Consider the following 27,142-nt stretch of genomic DNA (forward strand, 5'->3'; position numbering starts at 1 on the left):
CATGATAGGGCTACAAAATTACCAACACCATTGTTTTAAAGAAGTAGAAACCAATATAACCAACCCGAGGTCCAGCACTGCCTCTCTCTCCAGCAGATCCAGGGATACCCCTTTTACCCTAAAATGGAAGAATAAGCACTTTATTTTGCTTGCAATACAGTATTTACATCTGGAGGTGCAATAATGTGTGAAAAGTACTTTGTTCTGTTTTAATTTCTTTAATACAATTACAACATAAAATGAAAGGGACTTTCTTATATCATGCATTTATCCCCAGACCCCTTTTGCTTATGTAAAGTGGTCACCAGCCCAGCTACCTCTTTCTGTGGAAAGTTTACCTACACTATTTCAAATTTATAATTCTGATGTTGAACATGGAGAAATGTATGGCTTGTTCGCAATGCAACATATGATTTATGTCAAGAGTGCAACATCTGAGGTTTCAGGATTTGTGTCTGGGGGTTAAATATGCAGTTTATTGCTTTGGGATATATGGATCTTTTATGAGATGGCATACTACTAATGAATCATATGATGTTGTTAGGACCAATGCATTTTCTGTAGTGAAAAATACTGTGGGGAATATATAGTCATTTGGCAGACAATCACCCATATCTGAGTTATTCTGATATGTAACATCAAAATTGAAATTTTGTTGGAGACTGTCTTATTCTGCATGCCCTCATTCCAAGTTCCCCTCCAGTATGTGCCCTTTACAAAAGAACATGAACAGTACATTTACCAGACCATTTGTAAAATTATTTTTAATAACTCTACCCATGGCTTGCCCACTTCTAGAATGGTAAAATTTGTCTGTTAGCTTCTTTCACAGTCTAAGCCATGTTTGTTTCCAACACCATGGATTTCCCTTGAACTCCAGCTGGGCTCAAAATGTGTTGGGACAGCCAAGAACACGATCTGCTTGTGTTGTACTTTTAGCCTAAGTATGACCTGACTTTGACATACTACTACATGAGTGATTGTACCCCCACCTTAATAGGGAACCCCCTCTCAACCCTTCCCATGTTTAGTATTTTAAAAAATATTTTTAGGAAACTGTTGAATAAAACAATTTATTAAAAAAGTGTAAATTTTGCATGGGTAAAACCTCAAATGAGTCCTCATGTATAGAGATAAGTAAATTAATTTGAAACAAATTGGATTTGACCTGAATTTTGTAAAAATGTTGGTGATATAATTTGGACACATTTTGGCAAGAGAAGGAGAGAAAAGTACGGAGGAGTTAAGAAAGAGGGAGACATTTTTTTAAACAAAATATAAACGTGACAAGCAAGAGAGAAAATTTTAAGTCATAGTAGAGCTCAGAGTGTCATACACAAGTTTTAAGGCCAATTGGAGAATTGTGGCAAATCCTTGGATCCAAATCGAATCAATCAAACTGATTTGGCCAAATCGGACCGGAATCAAATTTTGAGCAATGCGATTATAACTATTCTACCCAGATCTACCTGACTTATTATCTTCTTGTAATGCAATTTAACAGACATGTTTAGTGTATTCATGTATATAACTTACTTCTTCCCCATCAATGCCATCTAAGCCGATTTCTCCTACTTCACCCTGTGGGGAAATCATACATTAATATATCAAGCTTTGTGTATTTATGCACAAATATTCAATACTTATACTATACTTTAAAATGAGCATAGAAGTCAAGTATAATTAACTAATATATTCCAACTTATCATTTATCATAATAACGCTAGCAAGGACATATTGTATAGCCAAAATCAACATCTGATTTACAATATACAGTACAAGTGTATGTTAAATGTATGTTTACCAGACTGATATGTGATGAATATTTTTCTGTCCACTAAGGAACATGTGTTGTGTAACCTAGCTTGGACAGATGATGAAGATGTTATTATAGAGTTTCCCTTACCTTATCTCCAGAGAATCCACGAGAGCCCTAAAACAAAGACAAAAATACAAACATTTTGTCAGGTTTACAAACTTAATACTTTGGTTACTTTATATGCAGCTGCAATAAGAAAAGATCACCCTACCTTAAACCCTCGTTGACCTGGACATCCTCGAAAACCTTGTGTTCCATTTGAACCAGGAGGACCACGCTCTCCCTAAAGAATAAATCACACATAATATGTTTTATCAAATTGGTTTCTTTTACACTTTCATTTATGATATAGAAATTAAATAGGATTATATGATACAGTGATAAATAGCTCTACTTACAGATCCACCTTCTTCTCCTGGGAAGCCTTGGTGGCCTTTAAGGCCTGGTGCACCCTACAAAATGCAAGACAAGAATTTTACATATCTAGTTAAATATCAGTCATTTATCCTTTGTTCTTCTAGTATGCCAATTTTACTGTTATGGGTTGTCTTAATGTGCCCATACACCTTAGGTAGCTGTTCAACCTATCGCTATTCCTCATAGACATGCAGGCTCTTCAGAGTATTAATATACCTTCAGTGAGTAAATGTGGAATATGTACAGTGAAACACTTAAGGCCATGACTAAAACAAAGGCTCAGGCATGCTTACATTTGCCAGTGAAAGAAAAGGGTCAGGACACCTTTATACATAAGTTGGCTGGTCTTGTTGAATTTGGGGGGTTTGAGATGACTATCTTCTAATGTGTATGGGCACCTTTAGGTGTGATTTCAAATGGAGGGATAATGGTGGGGTTACAATTTTCAAAATCAAACTCACCAACTCAGTTCGGGGTTTTTAGAATATTTCTTACTGATGGAATTTATCTTATATAATAATATTAGATGTTATTTTACACCTACATCCAGTTAGTAAAACTTATACTATTAGATATGGCAACTTTCCTTAATACAGGATATTGAGTGGAACTGAAAGGCTGGGGAGGATTAAGAATATGTGCAAGGATTTTATTTTTATATGTTTACTTTCCTTCAAAATGTATGCAAGAATTAGCCTTGGCATTACCTTTGGTCCACTGATACCTGGAGGTCCAACATCACCTCTCTCTCCAGAACACTTGCAAGGAACTCCACAGCAACCTTTCTCTGCAACATTATCCTGCGATTCAGACATGAAATAATAGTCAGCGCTATAACTATATCTACAGTGTGTTCAATGTGTTAACAGTGCCTTTCTACTGTCCACTGCATGGCAAAAGCTGTACTCACCAATTCCTCAACGATTTCATAATCTAGATCCACGCGGTTTAATCTCAGCGGGTTATTGTATGTGAATCCTCTGCCAAATTCTAACTGCATTATCTGATCAAATCTGGGGGCGTTTTCCATTCCCACAAAAAGCAAAGCCTTCACTCCTATAAAAATACATGGTTTAATGTCAGGATCAGTTTCTTCTTATAATGTGTCTCCAAGTGCCAGAGCTATTATAGTCTGTTAATGTAAGAGGCCGTTCAAGCGGCAGATTTTACTGCAGAATTTTGGTGTGGACAACATTGCCAAAATCTTGTCAAAATCTCACTGGCAAGCATGTTCTTTCTTCCTCCCATTTATTTCAATTGGATGCAACACTGAGGATTGCGGAGCAGTGGCTAAAAACCACAGCAATGCTCAAAAGGGACATGACTCCCTTTGAAATTAATGGGAGGCAGAAAGGACGCAGCAGCCAGTGGGATTTCAACAAAATATCGGTGTGGCTATCCATGCCAAAATTCTGTGGTAAACACCACCGTGTTAACTACCCCCAACTGCTCCTTTTATAGTCACTAACTACTAAATTTTGTTCATAAAGACTAATATGCTCTTAAAGGGGTTGTCCACTTTTTTTTATATTAATGACCTATCCTCAGGATAGATCCCCGCCAATCTGATATTAATGACCTGACTCCCAGCACTCCCGCCAATTACCGATGAGCAGGTGTAATTAATTACAACTCTGACGTCCCAATCACTTCTATGGGATGACTCCTTTCTATTCAAGTGAATAGGAAGGAGCTGTCCCATTGAATGAAATGCTGCTGCTTTCTCTTCAAAACAGCTGATCGGCAGGGGTTCCAGGAGTTGTATCCCTGCCAATCTGATATTGGTTACCTATCCTGAGGATAGATCATCAATATAATAAAAGCGGACAACCCCTTTACTCTGAGGTATACTGAAATAAGGGGTGCATACATTACATACCTTTTAATAAATTAGGCCCATCTGTGGGGCATCCATGTGCCTTAAAAGCTGCTATAAGCAAGCATTGATTTGCACTATAATTTATACCAATTTTGTGTAAATTATGATATTTTTTTCTGGCCATGGAGACCACACCTTCTCATTAAGCCCCACCCACTATACCCTATCACTGTTACAGTGAAAGCCCAAACCAGCAAGCACGTGCACATTTTTGCTCAAAATGTGGTTGCCACGAAAATGTGTGACTTCTGACATACATGTGTTAATAAATTCCCCCTTAAAAGGCATCTGTTGTTTGAGTTTATTTTTAATATAGTGCAGGGACAGGGATGTTAACCATTTTTTAATAAACTTTATTAGGGAAAGATGTTTCTTTGTACTAAAAAACAGGACGTAACAAGTCTTCTAAGGCTATTTCCACACTAGCACTCTTAGCACTAGTGCTCTCTGCATTCTGGACCACGCCGGAAAATACTGCATTGCCATCTGGTCCCATTCGCAAACATGCCGAAAATCGCTGCACTGATCTCTGCAGGTTCCTATTATATTGAATGGGGTCAGCAGTCGTTAGGTAGCATCTGGCAATGCTGGATCCAGGCTGCTTTCTGCAATGTTTAACGCTAGAGAAACTAGCCTTAGTAAAGTTCTAATTAAGCATTGCTAAGGAGAGTTTGTCTTCAGTCTTCAGTTCTACTGTCTCTTGTCACTACCCCAGTCCCTGACTATGTACGTGTGCTTTAATTATCACTGCACATTACCCTGGCTATCTGACTTGTTCCACACAGGCACCTTCAGCACTCAGTAAAATTCTGAAGACTGAAGACACACTCTCCTTAGCAATGCTAAAAAGACACTTCACAAAGATATTTCCCTAGTAAAGTATATTATATAAATGTTTAACACTTTAGGTATATGTGCAAAGCAATTATGGGCAATCTGATTGTGGCATGGCTCATTGTTCTAAACAAAACATTTCTAGGTTTCAAATATTAAGACAGACTTGATAAACCAGCATTTTTTTTATGTTTATGTTTAACTTGAGAATTGTGAGAAAAAACTTAAAGCTTATGGTACTTTTGGTAAAAAAAATGTAGGCTTCAGAATGCTCTTAGAACCTCATGTACAGAATTGATTTGAAGTATTCCTCTCCCAAACTCAGCCATTTGTGTTGCAGACGTCACTTTCTTCCGAATTCATTAACAGCATGTTGCTACCATTGCAATTTTATAGATGCAGAGGAGATACAGTCCACTGGACTCACCAGCCACTGTTTCTACAAGTCTAGCTCATAGAACACTTGTCCACTACCCAGTGCAGATGCTGCTGCGATCCCAGGACTGGTTGAATTAACCATGTGTTTATATCTAGGCTTGCCTAAAATGTATATATATATATTCAGTCAAGCCATGAATATCTCCATTTATTGACGCAAATATTAGGAAAATACAAGCACAAATACTGCTACCACTGCTCTCTTTAACAGCCACTTACCTGCAATCTGTAGAGATGCAGATGCTTGCTGAAGTTCAGACATGCTTGCGTCAACACCATCGGTTATGTGGATAACCACCTGTACATAAAACAAACAACTGTCAAAGCTCAAAAAATCACTAAAAGGATTAATTTATAATGTAATGGTTGTCAAACTTGGCTTTCCATACTTAAAGATACTTTATACAAAGGCACTGTGAGATGAATGATTGGGTATGAAGACCACACAGAAAGATTATAGCAATATCATAGACTTAACCCCAATATAGCATTGCTAAACCCCTGTCAGATTTCTTACCTTAATACTGGTGTCTTCTCCAGAGGTCTTGAATTTGTTTAGATATGTTTGTAGAGTTCGCCCATTCAGCACATATGGCCCACGTGTGCCCATTGCGATGATTTTTTCAACTAGTTCAGGACGATATTCTGAAAAATCAAATGCCTCAACTGGACCTGTTCTTCCCTGAGACAAAACGGCAACTTTCACAGTAGGCTTCTTGTCACCGCTGCAGCTTATTTTTTGCATGTTGGAAATGCGTTCCAGTATCTGTCTCAGTTTGGGTTCGAGTCCTCTGTAAGCATTAAAGATATTTTGCCCAGCGCTGATATCCACATCAAATCCTAAAATCACTTCCAGGTTGCACTCTGCAAGAAAATCATAATGTTATTTCACTATTCCTCTTATAACCAACTGTGTAATAGTAACCTACACATAATGAATTAGGATTCTGAGTCTCACAATATCTACAGGATGGTGTCTGACCACTGGGACCCCCACAGATCATGTGAGCAGGGGCCCCAAGTCCTTCATTCTGGAAGAATTTAAATTAAACTGTGGTAATACATAATCCAATTCAATGTCTAACGGGCTGATGGAAATAGTTGAGTACCATTCTAGTGATAGGTGGATAGATTGATAATAAAGGGTTATTTCCATCACAGAAAGTCCTGGCATATCACCAGGATATGACACCACTTTCTGATCGGAGGGTCCAACTTCTGGGACTTCCACAGATCCTTGGATTGAAGGGGATAAAAGGAGACTGATGGAGCTATGGTGCTCGTGTTTTGCAGTATCCAGATTTACCTACTTCACAATGGCTTGATGACATCAGCTAATACTTTATATTATAAACCATGGCTATTAACTGAAATGTAAAATCAATTCAATGTGAAAAAATGAAGACTACCTACCTTTAACAGCTTCTGCCCCACCAGGACAAACGCTCCTTTTTTGCAGAGCAGTTTCAAGAGTTATTAGAATCTGTTCATTCAGCTCTGAAAGCTCTTGGACAACAGGGACTCTGAAAGCACTTGGTGCATCACTTGCTATTTTGGAAACTTCATCAGTATCTATACTTCCCACACCAATGGCAAATACTTTGACTCCCTTACTAGTCAAAGTTTGTGCTGCAGTTTGGCCATCACTTACAGACTTTGCCCCAGTGATAATAAAGGCAATTTGTGGAACACCACTGTCAATTCTACTGCCTGCTGGTTTTACAAAGTGCTTATCCTGCAAGTGGCGAATAGCTGTGCCCAGATTGGCCAGGCGGCCTCCTTTATATTCAGCTTTTGTTACAGCATCCATGATTTGGTCCCTGTTTGCGTAATCTTTGAGGAAAAACTCATCTGTCACATCTGAGTTGTACTGCGCCAGTCCAATTTTGATAGCTTCCTCATCCTCCACAAGGGCATCAACTATGCCTGACACAAACTGAAGAACCTCTTTAAAGTTGTCCCGTCCCAAGTTTATGGAGCCATCCACGAGGAAAACAATGTCGGCTTCTTTCTTGCCAGCTGAAACAATACAGAGAGATTGTGTTTGCTAGTTATGAGGCATTTGGATTTGCTATGTCAAAACTGAAATCAAGGCAGTGCCCTCTGGCAGTTGTGTAGATTTTTTCACCCTACTGTAAAGGTCAAAAACATTTTGCTGACTAGCTAAAAGTTTTCTATCAATATCATAGAATGGGTTTGCTCAAGGAAACAGGTAGAAGTATTTCAAATAGCAACCTATCACATTTTGTTTCAGGAGCGTAACTGCAATGGACAGAGGAATGCCAGTCACACAGAGGTCTCAGGGTGCCTATAAGGTCATCTGGGACACATAAAGACACCAATATTATATACAGCACATGGTTCAGATTTTGCCCAGGACCTTCATGTTATGCCTCTGTTGTTATTTTGTTAAGTGGAGTCTGTTAGCACATTTTACCCTACCAAACTGCTCAACCTGGTAGAAAGGAGCAATAAGGCAGGTTTAAAACATACATATGTTGTCATTTACAGTGATAGCTTAGTGGAAAACATGAAGTTTTATTCCATCTTGGCAAGTGTCCAATCGGCATTGCAAAAGCTGAAAAGTGTCCTAAGGTTTGGCCAGTAAATCCTCGCAAACCTCTATGCTTTGGTCTTCATTGGCAACTTTAGCGTTCTGTTGCATCATTCAGTGGTGTTTAGGAAGATTTACTTTCCAAATCTCATGACACTTTACAGTTTGACCCCTGCCGAGATGGAGTACAAATACGTTTTTCTCTTTTTTCTCTATGATGTTTCTATTACTTTCTCTGGCGTGATGTTTCTACTATTTTTTCCGATGTGAATAAAGACAGAAATCTACGGCAGCTAGGAGGCTGCCATAGATTTTAGACGGTCGCACGGTCTGCCACAGGATGCAACAAATCTACGAGAGGCCGGTGCCATTCAAAAAATTTGGCGCATCCTCCACACCAGTCTTGATAAATGTTCCCCTGTATGTTTAAAGTAGCTTTCATGGCACCTATCTAATGGTGTGAGTGGTTTGGTAGGGCAAAATGTGCTAAAAGAGTCTCTTTAATATTAGACAGTCAAACACAGAGCACTGTAACTAGACTGCAGTCTAACCTGATTAACTGTACGGTACAATTATTTTTAATTATTTTGTAACTTAAAAATAAAGTAAACATACTTTGGCACAGAAGAAGAGGATATTGGTAAGTAATTTGTTTACATTTTTTAAATTCGAAATTTCACAAATTACAGGGTTTCGATTTTTAGAAATAGCGCTAGTGATAGTTTAATGTGAAGTATTTTAGATGATAGGTGTTTTGGGACATTGTCTACAAATGTAATGGAATTATTTCTAACCTTTATTCATAAGTCCCGTATGAAGGGTAATTATGTGTAATATAGTCCATCCCTGTATGTAGCATTATCAATTGCATATGTCATAGTAGAATACTTACTGCCTGGTTGTTCTGGTACTGGTGGTGACAAAGTTGGATCAACAGGACTTATAAAAGACCTGACTAAAGTGCTTTCAATATTTGGTAAGTCCTTAAATTCCCTCACAGTGAAGAGATAACGTGGGTCTGATACAATACGTGCCACTTCATTCCTGTCAGCACTGCCACTGGCTACAGCAAGAGATCTGATCCTATTAGCACCAAGTATTCTGGCTGCCCCAGCAACATCATCTTCAGACTTTCCACCAGTAAGAAGAACCAGAAATTGTGGTACGCCTTCTTCTATCCTGCTCCCAGCCGATGGTATAAAATGATTCTTTGCCGCAAAATCTAGGGCTTTCCCAGTGTTCAGTGGTTCCCCTCCTCTGTGTCGCAGACGGCGAATGCTTTGAATCAAAGCAGGCTTGTTCATGTTGGCCTTTAGAAGGAACTCGGTGGTTGGATTGTTACTGAACTGAACCAAGCCTACCCTAGCTTTGTTAGGCCCAATGTCAAAGTTTTGTACTACTTTCAAGATTAAATCCCGAATGTTGGCAATTCCATCAGGACCAGTTCTTGTGGAACCATCTACCAAGAAGACAACATCCCGTCTATCAGGATCAGGCTCTATGAAAAAAAGTATGAAATTGAGATGGTGACATGCAAATTATAGTACTAGTATGTAGTAATCATTATATTAATTTACCATCCCTAGTTTCTCCATTGATAAACCTAAGTTTTGTCCCTTCTCGATCATCCCTTAGTTCTGTTAACTCTTGTATGTATTATGTGTACATGCAAAAGTGGGTTGTGTCATTGCATCATGTATCAATTTTGAATTCCCTGCTGAATCCTAAAATTAGCCACTGAAGTGGCACCTATAGATAACTAATAAACCCCACTTGTTCTATATTTACAAAGAAACACATTGCTTCTATTCTCATTTCTCTTTTTGAGTCCTAAGAGTTCCCTATGATGTTTGCTGAACAAATAGATTCACAGATTCAAGATAATCTAATGTTATCATATGGTATTATCATGCGTGTTGATTATTTTCCTTGGAGCAATTTTATAAGAGTATTACCTGAAGGAAATCCTGGTTGTCTTAAAATAAGCTCAGTTATTTTTTCTTGATTAAGGTTAGTGACAGTGGAAATTAGTCTTTGCTCCAATGATGGAAGTTCTTGGAAACTAGAAACAGAGTGTATAAAATTTTGACCAAAAGTTATTTTGATGGCTTCCTCATTGTCAACATTCTTTCCAATTAAGAAAGGAACCACAGAAGATTCTTTAATTGTTCTTGCTCCCTCATCAACATCATCAGATGAAGGTCCAGAAGAGGTTACAATAAGAAATTGTGGGACTTGTTCTTCTATACGACTTCCAGATGGCCTTGTAAATATGTTTTTAGATACATACTCCAGGGCACTTCCAGTGTTTACTGATGATCCACCCGTTGGTCGCATTCTCCTCACTGCACTTTGAACCTCATCTTTGGTAGAGTGTGCATTTAACAAAAATTCCACCCTGGGATCATCACTGTATTGGACTACCGATACACGGGTGGTGTCTGGGCTGACATCCATTGTGGCTACAAGACGTTCAATAAGCCCTTTCACATTGTTGAACTCAGGGGCTGCTCCTTTTGAGCCATCGACAAGAAACACCACATCTCTCTTTGCCGCTATAAAAGATTGCACAAAGTAAAAAATTATTCCATTGCTAATGATATGTGCTTCAGCATCATTTTCATTCTACAGCTTAAAGGGATATTCCCATCTCAAATTGTATGGAATATCCACAGGATATGCCATCAATGGTCGATAAACATGCCAATGTTTTTTCAGAACTTCCAGCCCCATCTCCTCATTCACAGCAGCCATGAGATGGGGGCGGGAGGAGGGGGGGGGGGGAGTAGAATCCTCACCTACTGGATATTTCTAGCATATTCTGTAGATATGCCAAATGTCAACATGGAAATAATTCAAATGGACATACTGTATTCATGTTCAACCTTTTGATGTCACATCTGGACCACCATAGTATGCATAATGTGTAGCTATGCCTAACCTAACTAATAATGTTGACATGCCCTACTGGTAAACATATATGACTGCAATTGTCTGACCTACCTTGGTAAGTTACTGTAGGACGAGACTGTCTTAGAATTTCTATATCATCTGCTTGAAGTTCAGAGACTCTTGTTGTGAAAGTCTGGTAAACAGTGCCCAGCTCGCTGACATCAGGAACAAAAATTGAAAAGTCAGGAATGAAGGAGATGGTTCTCAGTTCATCTGCATCAGCATTGCGGACTCCAATGGCAAATGGAATAACACCATATCTTGTTAGTTCTGCGGCTGGCACCCTGACATCATCTCTTGACCGGCCAGTGGTTAACAGAACCAAGAATTGGGGCACTCCCTCAGCTGATCGGCTGCCTGCTGATCTAGTAAACACATTTGTTGTGACATAGTCCAAAGCTGCCCCTGTGTTCAGTGGGGATCCTCCAATAGGATTTAATTGTCGGACAGCTCCTAGAACTCCTTCGCGATCTGGATAAGCGTTCAGCAGAAAACTGGGTCGTGTGGTGTCACTATACTGAACAACTCCGACACGAATTCTATCTTGACCCACATCAAGGCTTTCAACCACTCTTTGAATAAATGAACGAAGGGAGGGAAAGCTGGATCTGCCATCATTAGATCCATCAATCAAGAACACAATATCCTTCCTTTTGTTGATATCATCTAGAATTAGGAGAGAGCAAGAAATTACACATCCAGATTCCATACATTTATAATATCTACAGAAAACCAGTGTGTTTTCTTATTTTTTTCAGAAGTTTGATTCTGGTTTGGAAAACTGCACATACACCAATGTTCAAGGAGAAAATGTATGTTTCAGAATAATCCATGCATTTACAAATAAAGTTATGTAAAATGTCATTTATTTCACCAGCTGCCTGGTACTGTACCCTTTTCGAAATACAGACAGACTCCAGGTGGTCTTCAATGCCATTGGTAACAAAGTCCTGTATCCTTGATGCAACTTAAGTTGTCTTTTTTTAATGAGTGGGATTAATAAGTGTTGTAGTATTTGTATACAGTACATCGATCATCTTAGATCATCTTCAACATGTAATAAATTATTGGAAATTACAGATATTTTCAGAATTTGAAGCAATTTTTTTATACTCTTTTGTGGACTGCATTTGTCAATGGGCTCTACAAAAATTCAAATTTTTTTTCCAGAATTTTTTAAGTGATGACCTATCCGCTGGATAGGTCATCAATATCTGATTGGTGGGGGTCCGAAACTCAGGACCTTTGCTGACCAGCTGGTTCAGAAGGCAATACCATTTGCATTAGCGCCACAGCCATCTTGCAGCTTTCTCTAGGCCATGTGACATCACATTCATTGGTCACATGGCTTAGGTGCAGCTCAGGGCCATTGAAATGATACCAAGCACAGCCGCTCGCTATACAATGTACGACGCTTTGCTTGGTGAGCTGAGAGAAGGCTGCAGCGCTACTGCAAGTGCTGATGCCTTCTGAAACAGCTGATTAGCACTGGTCCTGGGTATCGGACCCCCATTGATCAGATACTGATGACCTATCCGGAAGATAGGTCTTAAGGTAAAAAATCCTGGAAAACCACTTTAATTCCACAAATGTCCTACAGATTTTGCTTAATGGATTTCCTTTAAGGATAATCAGGGAACAAAAGGAGATGTAGTATGCTGAAGTTGTTAAGTACTTGGGAATTTTTTTATAAGAACAATGAGCACATAATTGGTGAGGAGATAGTAGTCAATAAATGTTATATTTTTTTAACATTACTACATTATAAGGGTTGTCCCATTACAACACGTTATACCCTTTCCACAGGATAGGGGATACGTTTCTAATCAGAAGGGGTCTGACCATTGGGCCACCGCTGATCTCGAAATTAAAGCCTGTGTTCCCCGTTTTAATGGAGTTCCACATGCACACACTCATGTGTGTCCATTCATCTCTATGGTACTGCTTGCTGATGATAGCTTAGCACAATCACTCAGCTATCCCGGCAGCCCCATAGAGCTGAAAAGAGCAGCAGTGTGCCTAAGTGACTGCTGCTCCATTCCAACGGGGCAACATGGACCCTCAGTTTTGTGGTCAGCCATTTATTCCCTATCTTCTAGACAGGGCATGAGGGTTGTAAGGGGACAACCCCTTGCTTTTTAACATTACTATATCATAGGGGTCATTTCATTACAACAACTTATTCTCTATCTACAGGATAGGGGATACGTTTCTGATCGGCAGGGGTCTGACCAATAGAAGCTTGTCCATCTCAAGATTGAAGGCTTTTGTACCCCCGTTTTAATGGAGTAGCAGACACTCATGCATGTCCACCAGTCTAGTCATCTCTACAAGCGCTCAGCTATCTCTGGAAGCCCCGCAGAGCTAAATGGTAGCATTCATGTGTAACTGATGCTCTATTCAAACGTGGCAACATGGGACCTCTTTTTTGTGGTCAGATATTTATCGCCTATCCTCCAGATACAGCATAAGTTGTTGTAATGGGAGAACCCCTTCAAAGCATGGAGCTTGCAAGCTCATTTTTGGCGCTTTAACCGAATATACATAAATGCTTCCCTCCTACTGCATCCTTTCATGTCCACATACTGTCAGTCATAGTGTCCCTGTAATTGTGACAAGCACCCTGTAACAGTGATAACCAATGTACCATAACAGTGACACTCCATACAGTGAAAGTGACAGTCACAACATCATCATACCAGTGACGCCCAGAGCAGCCCATAACAGTGACAACAACAGCACTCCATACCAGTGAAAGTGATAGCCACAGAACCATAGCAGTGATAACAACACTCTTATCCCAGTGAAAGTGACAGCCATAGTGCCCCATAACAGTGACAGCTACAACATTACCATATCAGTGACAGGCAAAGTGCTTCATAACAGTGACTTCACCATACCCCCAAACAGTGACATTCACAGTGCCCTTTACATATACAGGGTGAGTCAAAAGTCGCAGAACACACTTTTATTTCAGAAACTAAAGAAAAATAAAAAATCTGAATATCAAGCAAGTAATGCCGTAATGCCATTGCCGCCATCTTGATAGCCTCCATATTGGATCAAGGGCAATTTTTCCAGTGGGAAGGGGGTCATGTAGCATATCAAAGACAACCAGACTATTCTTAGAAATGGATTACCACAATTAGATTTGCAATATCTGTTCTGTGTTCAGCACCAGGGACAACACACTGAACACGTCAAATAGCTATGCATCAGAGGAACATTACCGGTTGTTGTTGCAACTTTCTGTGTTTGAGATAGTGTGAAAGGGTGTCTTGCGACTTTTGACTCAACCTGTAGAAGAACTAGCTAATGTGGCCCCTTTTACAGTGATAGCCAAGTGCCACCATAGAAGTAACCTTCACAGTAGTCCACGTGAATTAGTCATCAATGCCATATGAGTGGAAACAATAATGCTATCCTTAGAGCATTTACCACAATGCCCCATATGAAGGAAAACCATATTGTCTCCATGAATAGCTGACAAAGTGCCTTCCTCTGTGAATCACAGCTAAAGCATATTAACTTAGGTGCCCCATGAAAGCCATGCCATGGCATACTTACCTGATCCTAACTCCCAGCCCCTGAAATGTAGGAAGTGACATCAACAGTACACGCAGCCATCATGGTGTGCTCTTATTCAACTAACTGATCCTGCTCTGATCTCTATGATCAGATCTGAAAATAGAGGGACTGTTATACAGTGACTTTGTTTTGATGATCAGAAGGATGCAGAAGTCCTCTGTTGTATGAACACTAATGCTAATTTGGTCAGGGACCTTTACCAGACAAGTAATACATCGGAGTCTAAGCTAATATGGAAGTCTATGAAAATATTCCATAGAGACTGTAGTAGACTTTTAAGGATCTTGTAACTGTACAATATATTGCTCTCAGAACACATTTAGGAATAACTAATTTTCTTTCCACAATGCACATATTCAAGTACTTACAAGTTTCTGTTGGCACATCCACTGAGATGGTTTTAATGAGATTTATAAATTGTGACTGTATTGTGGAGAGATCTCCCAGGGATTCTGAGGACAAAATAAACTGCGGTGCCAAAACAATCTTCTCAAGTTCCTCAGATTCAGCCCTTTGTGCCTTGATTGCAAATGTCACCACACCAGCTCTCTTTAATGTATTTGCTGCCTGATCTACGCTGTCTCCAGATTTGCCTGCGGCCAGCAAGAGTAGGTATTGTGGTACCCTCTCTCGAATCCTACTTCCAGACTCGGGTGTGAAAAGATTGTCATGCGCATAATCCAGAGCTACTCCAAGGTTGAGCTCCTTGCTTGGTATGAATCTCAGCTTTCGTACTGCACTGACTACCTCGCCTTTCGTTTGAAAGGAGTCAAACTTAAATTCCACTTTCACATTTTCACCGACTAAACCCAAAGAGACACGAGTGCCATCTGGGCTAATGTTGAGATTTTCAATGATGTTTAACACAAAGTTTCGAACAAGAGGAAACTTCCCAGCAACATTGGTCGAACCATCAATCAGGAATAAGATGTCTTTTTTGCTTTCTGTTTCTGTACAAAGAGGCACCAAATGGATTAAAAGTTAAACAAACTCTCTAAATATATTAACTCTCTTTAAATCATGACCTATCACACCACCATCATCTACTTTGTAAAGGCTCATGCACACAAATGTATTTTCTTACCGTGTCTGTGCATTATTTTTTTTTAACCATATATGGAACCATTAATTTCAATGGGTCCTCAAAAAAAACGGAAGTTACTCTGTGTGCATTCCGATTTCGTGAGTCCATATTTCTGTTCCACATACTGTAGAACATGTCCTATTATTGTCCGTATTACGGACAAGGAGAGTACTGTTGTATTAGGGGCCAGCTGTTCCGTTCCGCAAAATACAGAATGTACGCTGACGTCATCCATATTTTTTGCGGATCCATTTTTTGCTAACCGCAAAATACATACGGTCGTGTGCATGAGGCCTAAACCAGATGCAGAAACTACTGCCTGATTTAGGAGCTATAAGTAAAAGTGATTTTAAACTAAATCCAATTATAGTACCACCTAACAAGAATGCAAGGCCATGTTTAAAGTGTAGCTCCACTTAAGAAGCATACCAACTGATAGTGGGAGAAGCTATAGGAGAGGTACTATGGTCCAGTTGCTAGGAACTTTGCAGATGGGATTTAAAGGTGTATTCCAGTAGGTAAAAGTCCTACCGCTGGGACCCCCACTGATCACAAGAAGGGGGCCCCGTCAGGCCCCCTGCTGCTCCCATGAAATTACCGGAACGGCTGGTCATACATGCGCACAGCTGCTCCATCCATTTCTATGGGAGTTCCGGAGACAGGTGAGCGCTGTACTCAGCTATCTCCAGAAGTGTGATCAGTCTCTCTGGTCATTTCAGGGGAGCAGCAGGGGGCCTGATGGGGGCAAGGTGCCCCCATCCTTGTAATTGGTGGTGGTCCCAGTGGTAGGACCCCCGCCGGTCCAATAGTTACCCCTTATCCTCTGGATAGGGGATAATTTTTTCTTACTAGAATACCGCTTTAATCTCTCATCAACTGGCAGCTTTAAATAGCCTGAAGCATCTCCAGAAGTTAGATTAAAGACAACCTGTTTTAGCACATATTTGCATTCCCTGTAAAATAACAATTTTGGACACTCGGCAACCCCACCAGTCAGCTGTTTTCTGCAGCCGCTGGTGCTGGGACTACCACTAAACAGAGCTGGAAGCAGAAAGCTCAGTCTACTGTGTAGTGGCAGTGCTAGGTTACTGCAAATCAGCCTTTCAAGTGAATGGAAGCTGAGCTACTCTAACCTGACACTGACCCTACACTTTCAATTGGACCACATTTCCAGCTGCATTCAAAGTGGTAGTTCTATCACCAGCAGCTGCAGGGAATAGATCATTTTTGGCATTGCCAGGTATCAGAACCCAACTGATTGGATATTGATGATCTATTGTGAGGAAAAGTCATCTGGAACCTTGGGGGGGGGGGGGGGGGGATTTTAAACTGAATTGTGCTGCACCTTTGCTATTCTTTCTTGAAATGTATGAATAAATTGACAACTTAGTGTTACCATTTGCCTTTTCAATAATGTTTTTCTAGCTAGTGTTAGACTAGTGTGACTAGTGCTTTCACTTTGTGCGGTCATCTAATAAACCTTATCTCTAAACTACAAAGAGGCCATAACCACTTATTCTTATTTAAGCCACATTCTTATCAGTAAGATAAGAACTGAGCTATAATGAGTGTCAGAAAGCAGAGATATAAGGAGCCTGTCAGTTCCCCAACTGACAGAAAAGCTACTAGAGCATCTCAGCTATGTACAGAAAAAAAGGGCTCCATATTTTTAATAAAGACCAATTGAAAAAAAAATATTTTAGCACAAAATTAGTACAATGCAATGATAAAAAAAATACCCCCAAAGGTGTACATAGCCTTTAAGGTTACATCTCATTTTTGTTGAAGGTTTTCATTGAGAGTATGAGATACTGTATACAGTACCTTAAATGTATCCATAGACTCCCATGTACCCAGTGTATGCTTTTGGTTGTATCTGGGGAATTATAGTTCTTCTTGTGGAGATGGCCCAGTTGGAATAGGGACTCTTAAGAGTTCCCTGCTCTGCCCTGATAAGGGGCAAAACAACTGTCTGAAGGTATATTTTTCTTATGGGAAAGATTCTGGTTTTGGCTTATTTCACAAGTCATTGTTTCAAGGTCTTTTTAAAGGGCCAAACATTGACTTATAGGGTATCTATCCAATAGGTGGTACTAGAGAACCAGTTTTTCATATTTACTTTTGGTTCTGCCAACATCCCTTTTTCAGTGTACAGGCCATGAGGAAGGACACATAAGACATGTCCAAAACACAGAGGGGCACAATTTATTGCAATGAGAGTCAATGCTGTTGAATGCCACTGTATACATATACAGTGGCATAAATTGGAGGTATACCGTACATCTGATGTAGCCAAGAACAAGATGTGAACAAAGGGTTTTTCATACATTTCCTGAAATAACAGCTTAGAGTACTGAGAGAAAGAGCTCCAGAATCATTATTTTATCGGGAATGCAAGTACTGACTACCAGAAGACCTTTATTAAAATTGATTTTTTTTAACATTAACTTTTTAATACATCAGACTGGTGATGGTTCATACTACATGAGAGGAGCTACACTTACATGAATAATCCAGTAAACTATTTCTGCATGTGCCATATATCAGTCTAAAAATTGACCAAAATTTCTGACTTGCAAAATGTTTGATCATATCATTAAGAATCTATGATTTCTTCTTGTGCATACTGTGTTTAAACCACTAATACAAAAGTATATTAATATCTTGACTATGCTGATGTTGCTCTATGTATGAAAACATCACTTGATTGCTCTTACCAGTTGCCACTGTCTGTGCTATAGTTCTTATATCACTGATGGTAATTCTGCTGATACTTTGGGAAAATGTCTGGTGAGCATTCTCCAGCTGATATACATCAGGGAAATACAGAAGAAAGTCAGGAGTAAAAGCGATAGATAAAAGTTCTGTCCGATCCGCTGAACCAGCACCAATGGCATATGGCGCTACACCAGAGGCCTTGAGAAAAGTGGCAGGCCTTCTCACATCATCTCTAGACTTTCCAGTTGTCAGCAGGATCAGGAATTGTGGCACTCCTTCTTCTGCTCGACTTCCAGCCGACTGAGTAAAAACACTGCTAGTCACATAATCTAGGGCTGCCCCTGTGTTCAATTGGGATCCCCCTATCGGAGACATACTTTGAATAGCTCTTATCACATCTTGCTCATTTGAGTAGGCGTTGAGAAGGAAGATAGGCCTAGCAGAATTACTGTACTGGACAACTGCAATGCGTACTTTGTCTTGACCAACGTTAAGGTATTCTACCACCCTCTGTACAAAGCTCTTGAGAGATGAGAAACCAGATATGGCATCATCTGAACCATCAATCAAGAACACTATGTCCTTCTTGACATCTTCTTCCGCTATTAAAAGAAATGGTAGAGAAGAGGAAGAAGAGAATGTTTTAGTAGCGATCCAAGCTTTACCTTACTAAAGGCAAAGATTCAGTTTGCTGCCCTAGCTCTGTATCTAAATATTCTGGGTAAGGCTTGAGGGGATTATTAGAACTCCCACCCTGCACCCAGGATACTTGCCATCCTAACCTTTCTTCTACATAGCTATCCCCTGATTTCATCCTCTGTATTTCATATGTAGAACAGTATGGATCATAGATCTTTAAAGAGGTTGGCCCATCTGTCAACAAGGATATGCCATCAATGTCAGATAGGTGCAGGTTCCACCACTGACCTGCTCCTATCTAGAGAACGGACCCCTGAAGTGTCAGAGAGCACATCGTGAATGTGCAGCACACACTCCATTTATGACTATGGGAGTTTAGAAAATAGCTGAGCCAGCACAATTAGCTAAATTGAGATGGTGGCCACTTCTTCAATCATCACTATGTCCATCATTTGGATATATTTTGAAGCTCCCATAGCAGTGGACATATGGTGTCTGCACATGTGTAGCTCCTCTCCCTTCATTTTGGTGGCCCTGTTCTGGAGATAAGAGTGGGTCCAAGAGGTGGGACCTGCACCTATCTGACATTGATGGAATATCCTAGTGATATGCCATCAATGTCCCAGATGGGCCAACCCCTTTCATTTGCCAACCGATATTACAGCTTTTTCAATAACTAGTCAAGAGGAGATTAGAAAAATTGGACTGCATTCTTCCAGAAATGGCCCGAGTTTTGTTCATGTTGTCCACATCTGGTATTGCAGCTCAGTCCCATTCAAGTAAATAGTATACAACTCCTGTAAAGTACTAAAAGTTTATAACCCAGGCAATGCAGAGCCATCTCCATCTCAGGAACCTTCGTTCTTATGTTGACTTGTAAACTCATAAAGCAAGCATACTGACTTGGGTCAATTCTGTGGAAAAGGTTATTTAAAATAAAATTTCGAGAAAATATTATCTTTTATAAAAGTCATACATTTAGCCCAATAATTTCAAAATGCAGAACATAATAATACTGCGGCTGCAGATGTTCTTTATGAAAAGTATAAGGGTGCTTCATATTCATACATGCTAAACAGGACGCTTAAAAAGAGGCCCTGCAACAGATGAGGTGTGTGTTATATGGAATAATTATAAGGAATATTAGGAGTTACCTTCTGTATGAAAGCAAGCAGCCTGTGACCTATTATTATATTCACAATGAGGGGGAAATATTAATGTACTGTACATTCTATACTGTTTTTTCATCATATAACACCAGATCCTGCAGATGCATCTTAATAACATGCTAAATATACATTACATTAAAATATATAGAATTGACAATGTATAAAGAAAATTAAAAAACTGAACATTCTTTTACATAAGACCAGCTCGAAAAATTGTGATGACATGGATCCGAGAATATCTGCGACCACCATACAATATATCTGTTTCCAAGCACTACCATATCATGATGTTGTTTTAGGCGCGAGATACGTACTTGGTGACATTTCTCAAAATGATGATCTAGCTGATTTGACTTCCATCAACTTGTATTTGTTTCTTGAAAAAAGTTATGTGATACTGGAGAGTGTCTGACATTGAATTGCTGCAAGTAAGAACTGAACACTAAAGCAAAACATACATTTCCTGTGTTCCTCAGAACATTGTTCACCATAGAGCAGTGAATGGCCACTTTTTTAACACCATATTATTTTTAGATTGAAACCGCTGATTAATTTCATCATACAGTATATCTTTCTAGCAGTCAGATTTATTTTCCTGATATACAAATCTTCCCACGAGCCCTAAAGTTAAATCATACAACCCTGGTCACAAGCAGCAGCCACCAGGATTAGCTTGGGAACCTATGACATATTGCCTTATTTAATGCATACGTAATTTGCAGAAAGCTCCCCCTAGTGGTGGCTGCAGCCATTCAGAATGATATAAGTTAAAGCTAAAATGAACACAATGCAACAGCAATCTGCAAACACAAACGAGAAAATATTTTTAAAAATGCTATACTCGCTTTAAAATATATATACCTGTGCAAATGCTATACAGGCACTGTATTTGCCAAGAAACTTATATAATTAGCATAGCATTAGCACTGGTATATATTTCTATAGTGAGTGTGACATTATTTTAAATATGTTGTCATTTGTGTTTGCAGGGTGCTGTTGCATTGTGTTTGTTTTTTGATTTTGTGCTTTCAGCCATGTAGACATACAGCTGCACATTGGGAAGTGCAGACTAACCGCCTTTTTATTATATCATTTAAAGCAGTATTCCAATCTTAGACATTTATGCCACATCCACAAATAAGACCTACATGTTTCATAGATGCAGGTTCCAACCCTGAGACCTGCATCTATCTCAAGAATGGTGGTCTCCATTCCTTAACCGCTGACCCATCTAGTGATGTGGCCTCTGTGAATAAAGAAACAGCCATGTAGCTTTTTTCCATTCACTTCTCTGGGAGGTCTGACAATAGCCAAGTGGACTTGGTCAGCTGTTTTAGGACTTCCAAAAGAACTGAATTGAGAAAACCATATATGTGCGGTCATCTGTTTGTTCACATTGGCTGCTTCACCAGGAGGGTCAGCTTTTCTAGAAAAGATCAGGGGTCCCAGATTTGGGACCTGCATCTATCAGAATTTATGGCATATGCCCCTTTAAATGATACAATTCGGACTGCTTGTAGCCAACACTGGGGGGAGCATTCTGAAGACAACTTACACATTGAATAAAACAGTATGCTGATGTCTAAACCTGGAATACCCCTTTAACTCTCTAGAGCTACTACAGTAGATTTTGAGCTCTGTAAATAATACAAAAATGAGCTTTGACTCATATAAAGTTACATTGTGAACTTAATCTGACCAATTTAGATAATAATCTGTAAGATCTGTTTTCAATGATTGCCATTGACATATGAAACTGACCCTGTTTTAAAGGGTCAAACATTTTAAATAATAAGTTAAAATACTGTAATGCTGCAATTTAAACTATATCCTGCTAAATGTCATTGGTACACTATAGTTAGATGTGGTAATGCATATAATCTGTATAAATCTTTCATCTGTATTTTCTGATATGAAACTGAGAATGTGAAAAAAATATTTTTGGTTTAAAGGGAATCGGTCACTATGATCTTGGACTATCAGCAGCTTTACGTGAGAAGTACTCCAGAGTGCCCAGATTGCTATTTTTATTTTCCTACTGCCCCCCATTTCCACAATGTTAGTGCTCAATCGTGGCACTTAAATGCACAGTCCGGACTGCTGTGCTAACACAATGGAAAGGACTCCTCTGCGCATGCACATCAGCCCTGACTATGTGTTTCAGCAGTTCAGCAAGTTTTGAGCATTGACAGTGGGGGAACGGGGGGCAGTAGGAAATAAAAAAAATAGTGATGTGGTCTCATCAGCAGCACTACTCATGTATTTTACTGCAGATAATAGTCTTTTAAGATCCTGGTGAGAAATCCCCTTTAACTGTTTTCTCCTTGAGTACTTAGAAAATGAACAATAAGCAGTGCAATAAACAAGTATCATATGTGTAGGTATGTTACAGTATACATATGGGTCAGAAACTGTCTCGTCTCCTGACATGTCTATTTTAGTAACTACTTGCATCCCCCATATAATACCACTTCTGGAACATCTATTCTTATAACTCTATGCTGTGCTATTTCTTTATTATTCCTGTTAGAATTATTAGCTGCTTGCAATGAGGGTCCAAGGGTGTATTTCAAATTGGAGGGGGGGAGGGGGGGGGGGTGTCCCTGCACAGTCTGACACTTGGTAGCACTGATTGGATAGTGTCAGACTGTGCACTCCCCCAACTGAAGCACCTATCTGGACCTGCTAGTAATTCATTCACAACTTCTAGCTGGAATAATAAAGGGATGGCAAAACAGAAGGACAGATATTCCAGAATCGGTATTACATGGGTTGATGCAAATGGTTGCTAAAACTGACCTCTCTGGAGAGGGTACAGATCTTCTTTAAAACAATGACTCAACAGAAGAACCTGCAAGTCATTCATCAGGAGAATTCTCAAGAAAGGGTAACCTAATAAATTACCAAACAAAATACTAAAGTTTGTGAAATTACCTGTAGTCACTGTCACTTCTGTAACTTCTCCTCTAACGAAGCTGGTAATGGGTGTTAGTAGCTGCTGGCTGAAGCCAGGCAAGGAACGGAAATCATCAACCTCATAAACCAGGCTTGGGTTAAATGCAATTCTTCCCAACTCTTCCTTGTCAGCATTTTCAACCCCGACACAAAAGGTCAGTACCCCCGATCTGATGAGTTCAGTAGCAGCAGGCTGTATGCTGTCTGAGGACTTTCCAGCCACCAGAACCACGAGAAGCTGTGGTATATTGTCCTCTATTCTGCTGCCCGCACTTCTGGTGAAATGGTTGCGGATAACAAATTGAAGTGCGGAGCCAATGTTCAGGACATTACCCCCTTTGACTCTTAACTGACCCAAACGCTCAATGAGTTCAGGCTTTGAGGTCAGTGTGTTTAAATAGAACTCAGTTCTTGGGGTGTCACTAAACTGGGCCAGGCCAACTCGAGTGCCTTCACTGCTGATACCAAGGTTGTTAATTACATTGATGAGAAAGTCTCTTACTAATGGAAAGTTGGAACTTCCAACGTTGACAGAACCATCCAACAGGAAGACGATATCTCTTTGGTTAAGTACTGTGGTTGGTTGGGGGGGATACAGAAAACAATAACCATGACATCACAGCAAAATCAGCAAGGCAAGGTTATAGAATGCATGTGTATACATAATGTAGACACATAACTCTTAATAATGTTCATAGGCCAAGCAAAAGAATGAAGAGGGAGAGGTAGAACCACTGATTAGTTAGTTTTGGGAACTTATGCTTCCATCTACAAACAGCTGCATCATAAATCATATACATAGCATAATACTAAATAACAAGTGTAGTATGTTACTACATTTAAAATGTAAAAATGGTATTGCTGCCTTATAAGTCAACAATGTTGACTTCTAGTAGTAAGCACCCCATCATAAACAACACTAGAAGTGGCAAAAACTCAATGCAACACATCAGAGTGTTCCATGATGGAAGGTATAATGGGAATGTGAAATAAATACCATACCATTGTACATCCCAATGAGCAAACACAATAAAAATAGCAACATATTTATCAGTAGATGGAAGAGGTCAAGAAGAGCAAGGACACTATGGGAAGAACGAAAGAAAAAAAAGGCCAGAAGAAAAGGGGAACTTGAAGAAAATAGAGGAGACGTAGTGATAGCTGAGAAGGCTTAATGCTGCATGTTTCAAGTTTGTTTTCTTGTTATCTTACAAGCGATAATTTTCTAGGTGACTATTCATCAGTGGGCATTTTTTTTTTACTATAATTAAAGTGCAATAATCCCAAAATATAGCAAATGTTCCTATGTAAGTCCTTTACTTGCCCTTTTCTGTCAAGTTATTTCAAATTGTTTTAATATTTTTATATGTTTTATTACATCTTGGAAACCTGGGAAATTAACAATATGGGCTCTGTAATGGGAACTGCAGGGGCGGTCACTCTACTTTTCTACACCCCTGAGTGACAAACCCTTTTTATAATGCAGTGAAGTACATACTGCTCTAATTTCACTGTATAACAAGGTAGATTTTCTATTCTGGCTACTTGCAATGCCACTTGAGTCTATGGGACATGTCTGATATTGGAATTAAAACCCATTTCCTTAAATGGAAATGAGCTGTAATACCAGATGCAGCCTATAGAGAAGAGTAGTGCTGTTTTGGGGGAAAACAGAAAGCCTTTTTATCGAATCTGTAAAGTTGTCAAAAATCGATATAACTGATTTATCGTTAAATTTAAAGTTGTCAAAAATAGGTATAACTAATTTATAGTAAAATGTTAGGCTTTCAAAAATAGACATTACTAATTTATAGTTAAATTTAAGGCTTTTCAAAAATATTTTTTAGGTTAGGTTCAAGGATATAACTAATTTATAGCCTAATTAAATTTTTATTTATGCCATTTTATGCCATGGGAAGACACTCTTTAAGAATCCATGCACACAGCAGTTCTACATGCATAGACCCTATATGGCTGCACACAGGGTCAATACAAGTCCATATTATAGACATGAAGATACTAATTGTTGCTTCCATGAGGCACCATAGTCTCTCCTAGAAGTGATGCTACTGGGGAACATTGCATACATCGTAATACATGCAATGGAGTGTGCCAGGAAATTGTTTTATGGATTCTCCTAGAATCTCCAAGGAAAAAAAACTCTCTAATAGTCTATAGGCATTGTATTACAGATGCATACAACATGGATCCGTAAGACAGCCAAGTATGAATGCTTGTTAAAAATGCAGTCCTCAGTAAGTGGCTCTCACTGGACTATACATGGTCCATGCAGCGTGATATCAGTATACATGCACTGATATAACATTGTGATAAATAGTTGTTATGTAGTCGCAAAGGCCTCTCCTAAAGAGCTTTGTTTTTTTATTTTTCAACTTTTTGGGTAAAAAGTTTTTCTGATTTAATATGACAGGATCCATAGCTCATACGGAATGGTGAATAAAATCTAACATCCCCAGATGAAATAGATGGATTTCCATATATTATGTCTGAGCGCACATTATTTTGCCAGGGGACAAAAAGCATAAACGAAAAGACATAAATGTTTGTTCATTTTCAGTCTGAATAAATAGATCCCACAGCTAAAGGGAACCCGTCACATTTTGCTTGCAATGCTATCTGCAGGCAGCATGTTAGAGAACAGAAGGAGCGGAGCATATTGATGTATAGTTTTGTGGGAAAACATTAAATCTTTGCTAATTCTCAGCTCAGTCCTTAGTAATATTGGTGGTTCTACTTAGTTGAGTATGCCCAATCAAACAGGGAAAGCTGTCACTCGGACCGCCCACTGGACTCCTAAGTCCAAAAAGAGCAGAGATTTAAATGGATAAATGAGTTTTTCTTAGTCTATTCCTACAAAACTATATATCAGTCTGCCTGCAGATCAGATACCTGACCACACTGAGTGGTTGTCCAGGATTATAAAAACATACCTGCTTCCTTTCGAAAATAGGTCTACCCCTGTCCATGGGTTTTGTCTGGTATTGGAGCTCGGCTCCATTGAAGTCAATTCAATACTATACGCAACCCGTGCACAGAAGTCAAGCTCTGGACGTAAGCAGCCATGTTTTTCTAATCCTAGACAACGCCTTTAAACATGGAAATAGAATGTATGAGTTGTCCGTTTCTCTGTATTAGAACAATTAAAAAGGACCTGTTACCTCTCCTCACACATCCATTTTAATAAGTACTCTGCAAGAAATAACAATTCTGGAGCATGCTTTCTCATAACTGAGTATAGTTGCTTTTCTCTGTTACTGTGGCTGAATATTTATCGATACATTAACAATTAGGTGTTACGGTTCTGCTTCCCAAAGGGGTGTGTCCTGCACAGTTGACACAGACTGAACAGACTTGTTGTCTTTAGGGGCACACCCCCAACAACTAGCAGTCAATGTATTCATACTTGTCTATGAGGAATAACAGAGGAATGGCACAAAGCAGAGTTATAAGGAAAGATGTTCCAGAATGATGGGTCCTTTTTAAGTAAATGCCCACCCTTGAACACCTAAATAGGTCAAACATTCTGTGCTGATTCACTTCATACTCTGTCTTTTTGGAGTTTGTAGCTCAGTTGCTTTGTAACAGAACTCTATATTCCATGGTTAGCTGTAAAGTTATGTGATACAATTCTGACTGCCTTCAGTCACCAATAGATGGAGCCAAAGAGTTTATAACATAAAATAAACTCTATAATAACACTGTATGCAGTAAGCTCCTCTAGTAGCAGACTGCTAGACTTGCATCATTTAAATGGGTTGCCCATTTTCTGGCTACTGTTGACCAATCTATATGTAGCTCAAGAAGACCAAAGGAGAGAATAGAAGGTGCTCATAGAATGGGTAATGCAATGGAAAGGTGCCAAGCACTGGGATGGTCATGCCCACCTTCCTGTGTTGTTCCCTGTCTTGGGGGTTCTGAAGAACTGTCATCAACCTCCCAATCTCTTTGTAATATGCATATATGACACTTACTAATATAACCTTTGTTAGTATTCTGCGCCATTTAGTAGAGCCAAGCCATGTCCCTTTGTCGGACAAATCTTCTATGCTGTCTGCATAGAGGTCCTGTCCCTAAG

The 27,142-nt window shown here is 39.4% G+C and overlaps 1 protein-coding gene across 6 annotated transcripts in view; it reads right to left on the reverse strand.

Moving 5' to 3' along the window:
* COL6A3 (collagen type VI alpha 3 chain) overlaps positions 1–27,142 on the reverse strand; it is a 110,016-nt gene that overhangs the window by 38,125 nt on the left and 44,749 nt on the right. For 3 of the 6 annotated variants that reach the window (XM_044304864.1, XM_044304868.1, XM_044304865.1), the window contains 16 exons: positions 23,026–23,619; positions 18,283–18,885; positions 14,850–15,431; positions 10,945–11,559; positions 9,897–10,496; positions 8,834–9,439; positions 6,801–7,406; positions 5,905–6,251; positions 5,607–5,685; positions 3,147–3,292; positions 2,944–3,036; positions 2,218–2,271; positions 2,031–2,102; positions 1,907–1,933; positions 1,537–1,581; positions 65–118 (listed from right to left, as the gene is read on the reverse strand). In XM_044304864.1, the coding sequence (XP_044160799.1) occupies positions 65–118; positions 1,537–1,581; positions 1,907–1,933; positions 2,031–2,102; positions 2,218–2,271; positions 2,944–3,036; positions 3,147–3,292; positions 5,607–5,685; positions 5,905–6,251; positions 6,801–7,406; positions 8,834–9,439; positions 9,897–10,496; positions 10,945–11,559; positions 14,850–15,431; positions 18,283–18,885; positions 23,026–23,619 (5,123 nt within the window). The remainder of the gene's footprint in view (positions 1–64; positions 119–1,536; positions 1,582–1,906; positions 1,934–2,030; positions 2,103–2,217; positions 2,272–2,943; positions 3,037–3,146; positions 3,293–5,606; positions 5,686–5,904; positions 6,252–6,800; positions 7,407–8,833; positions 9,440–9,896; positions 10,497–10,944; positions 11,560–14,849; positions 15,432–18,282; positions 18,886–23,025; positions 23,620–27,142) is intronic. The other 3 variants (XM_044304867.1, XM_044304866.1, XM_044304869.1) reach the window with 3 other exon arrangements.

This window comes from Bufo gargarizans, chromosome 8, assembly GCF_014858855.1.
Source record: "Bufo gargarizans isolate SCDJY-AF-19 chromosome 8, ASM1485885v1, whole genome shotgun sequence".
NCBI classification, from domain to species: domain Eukaryota; kingdom Metazoa; phylum Chordata; class Amphibia; order Anura; family Bufonidae; genus Bufo; species Bufo gargarizans.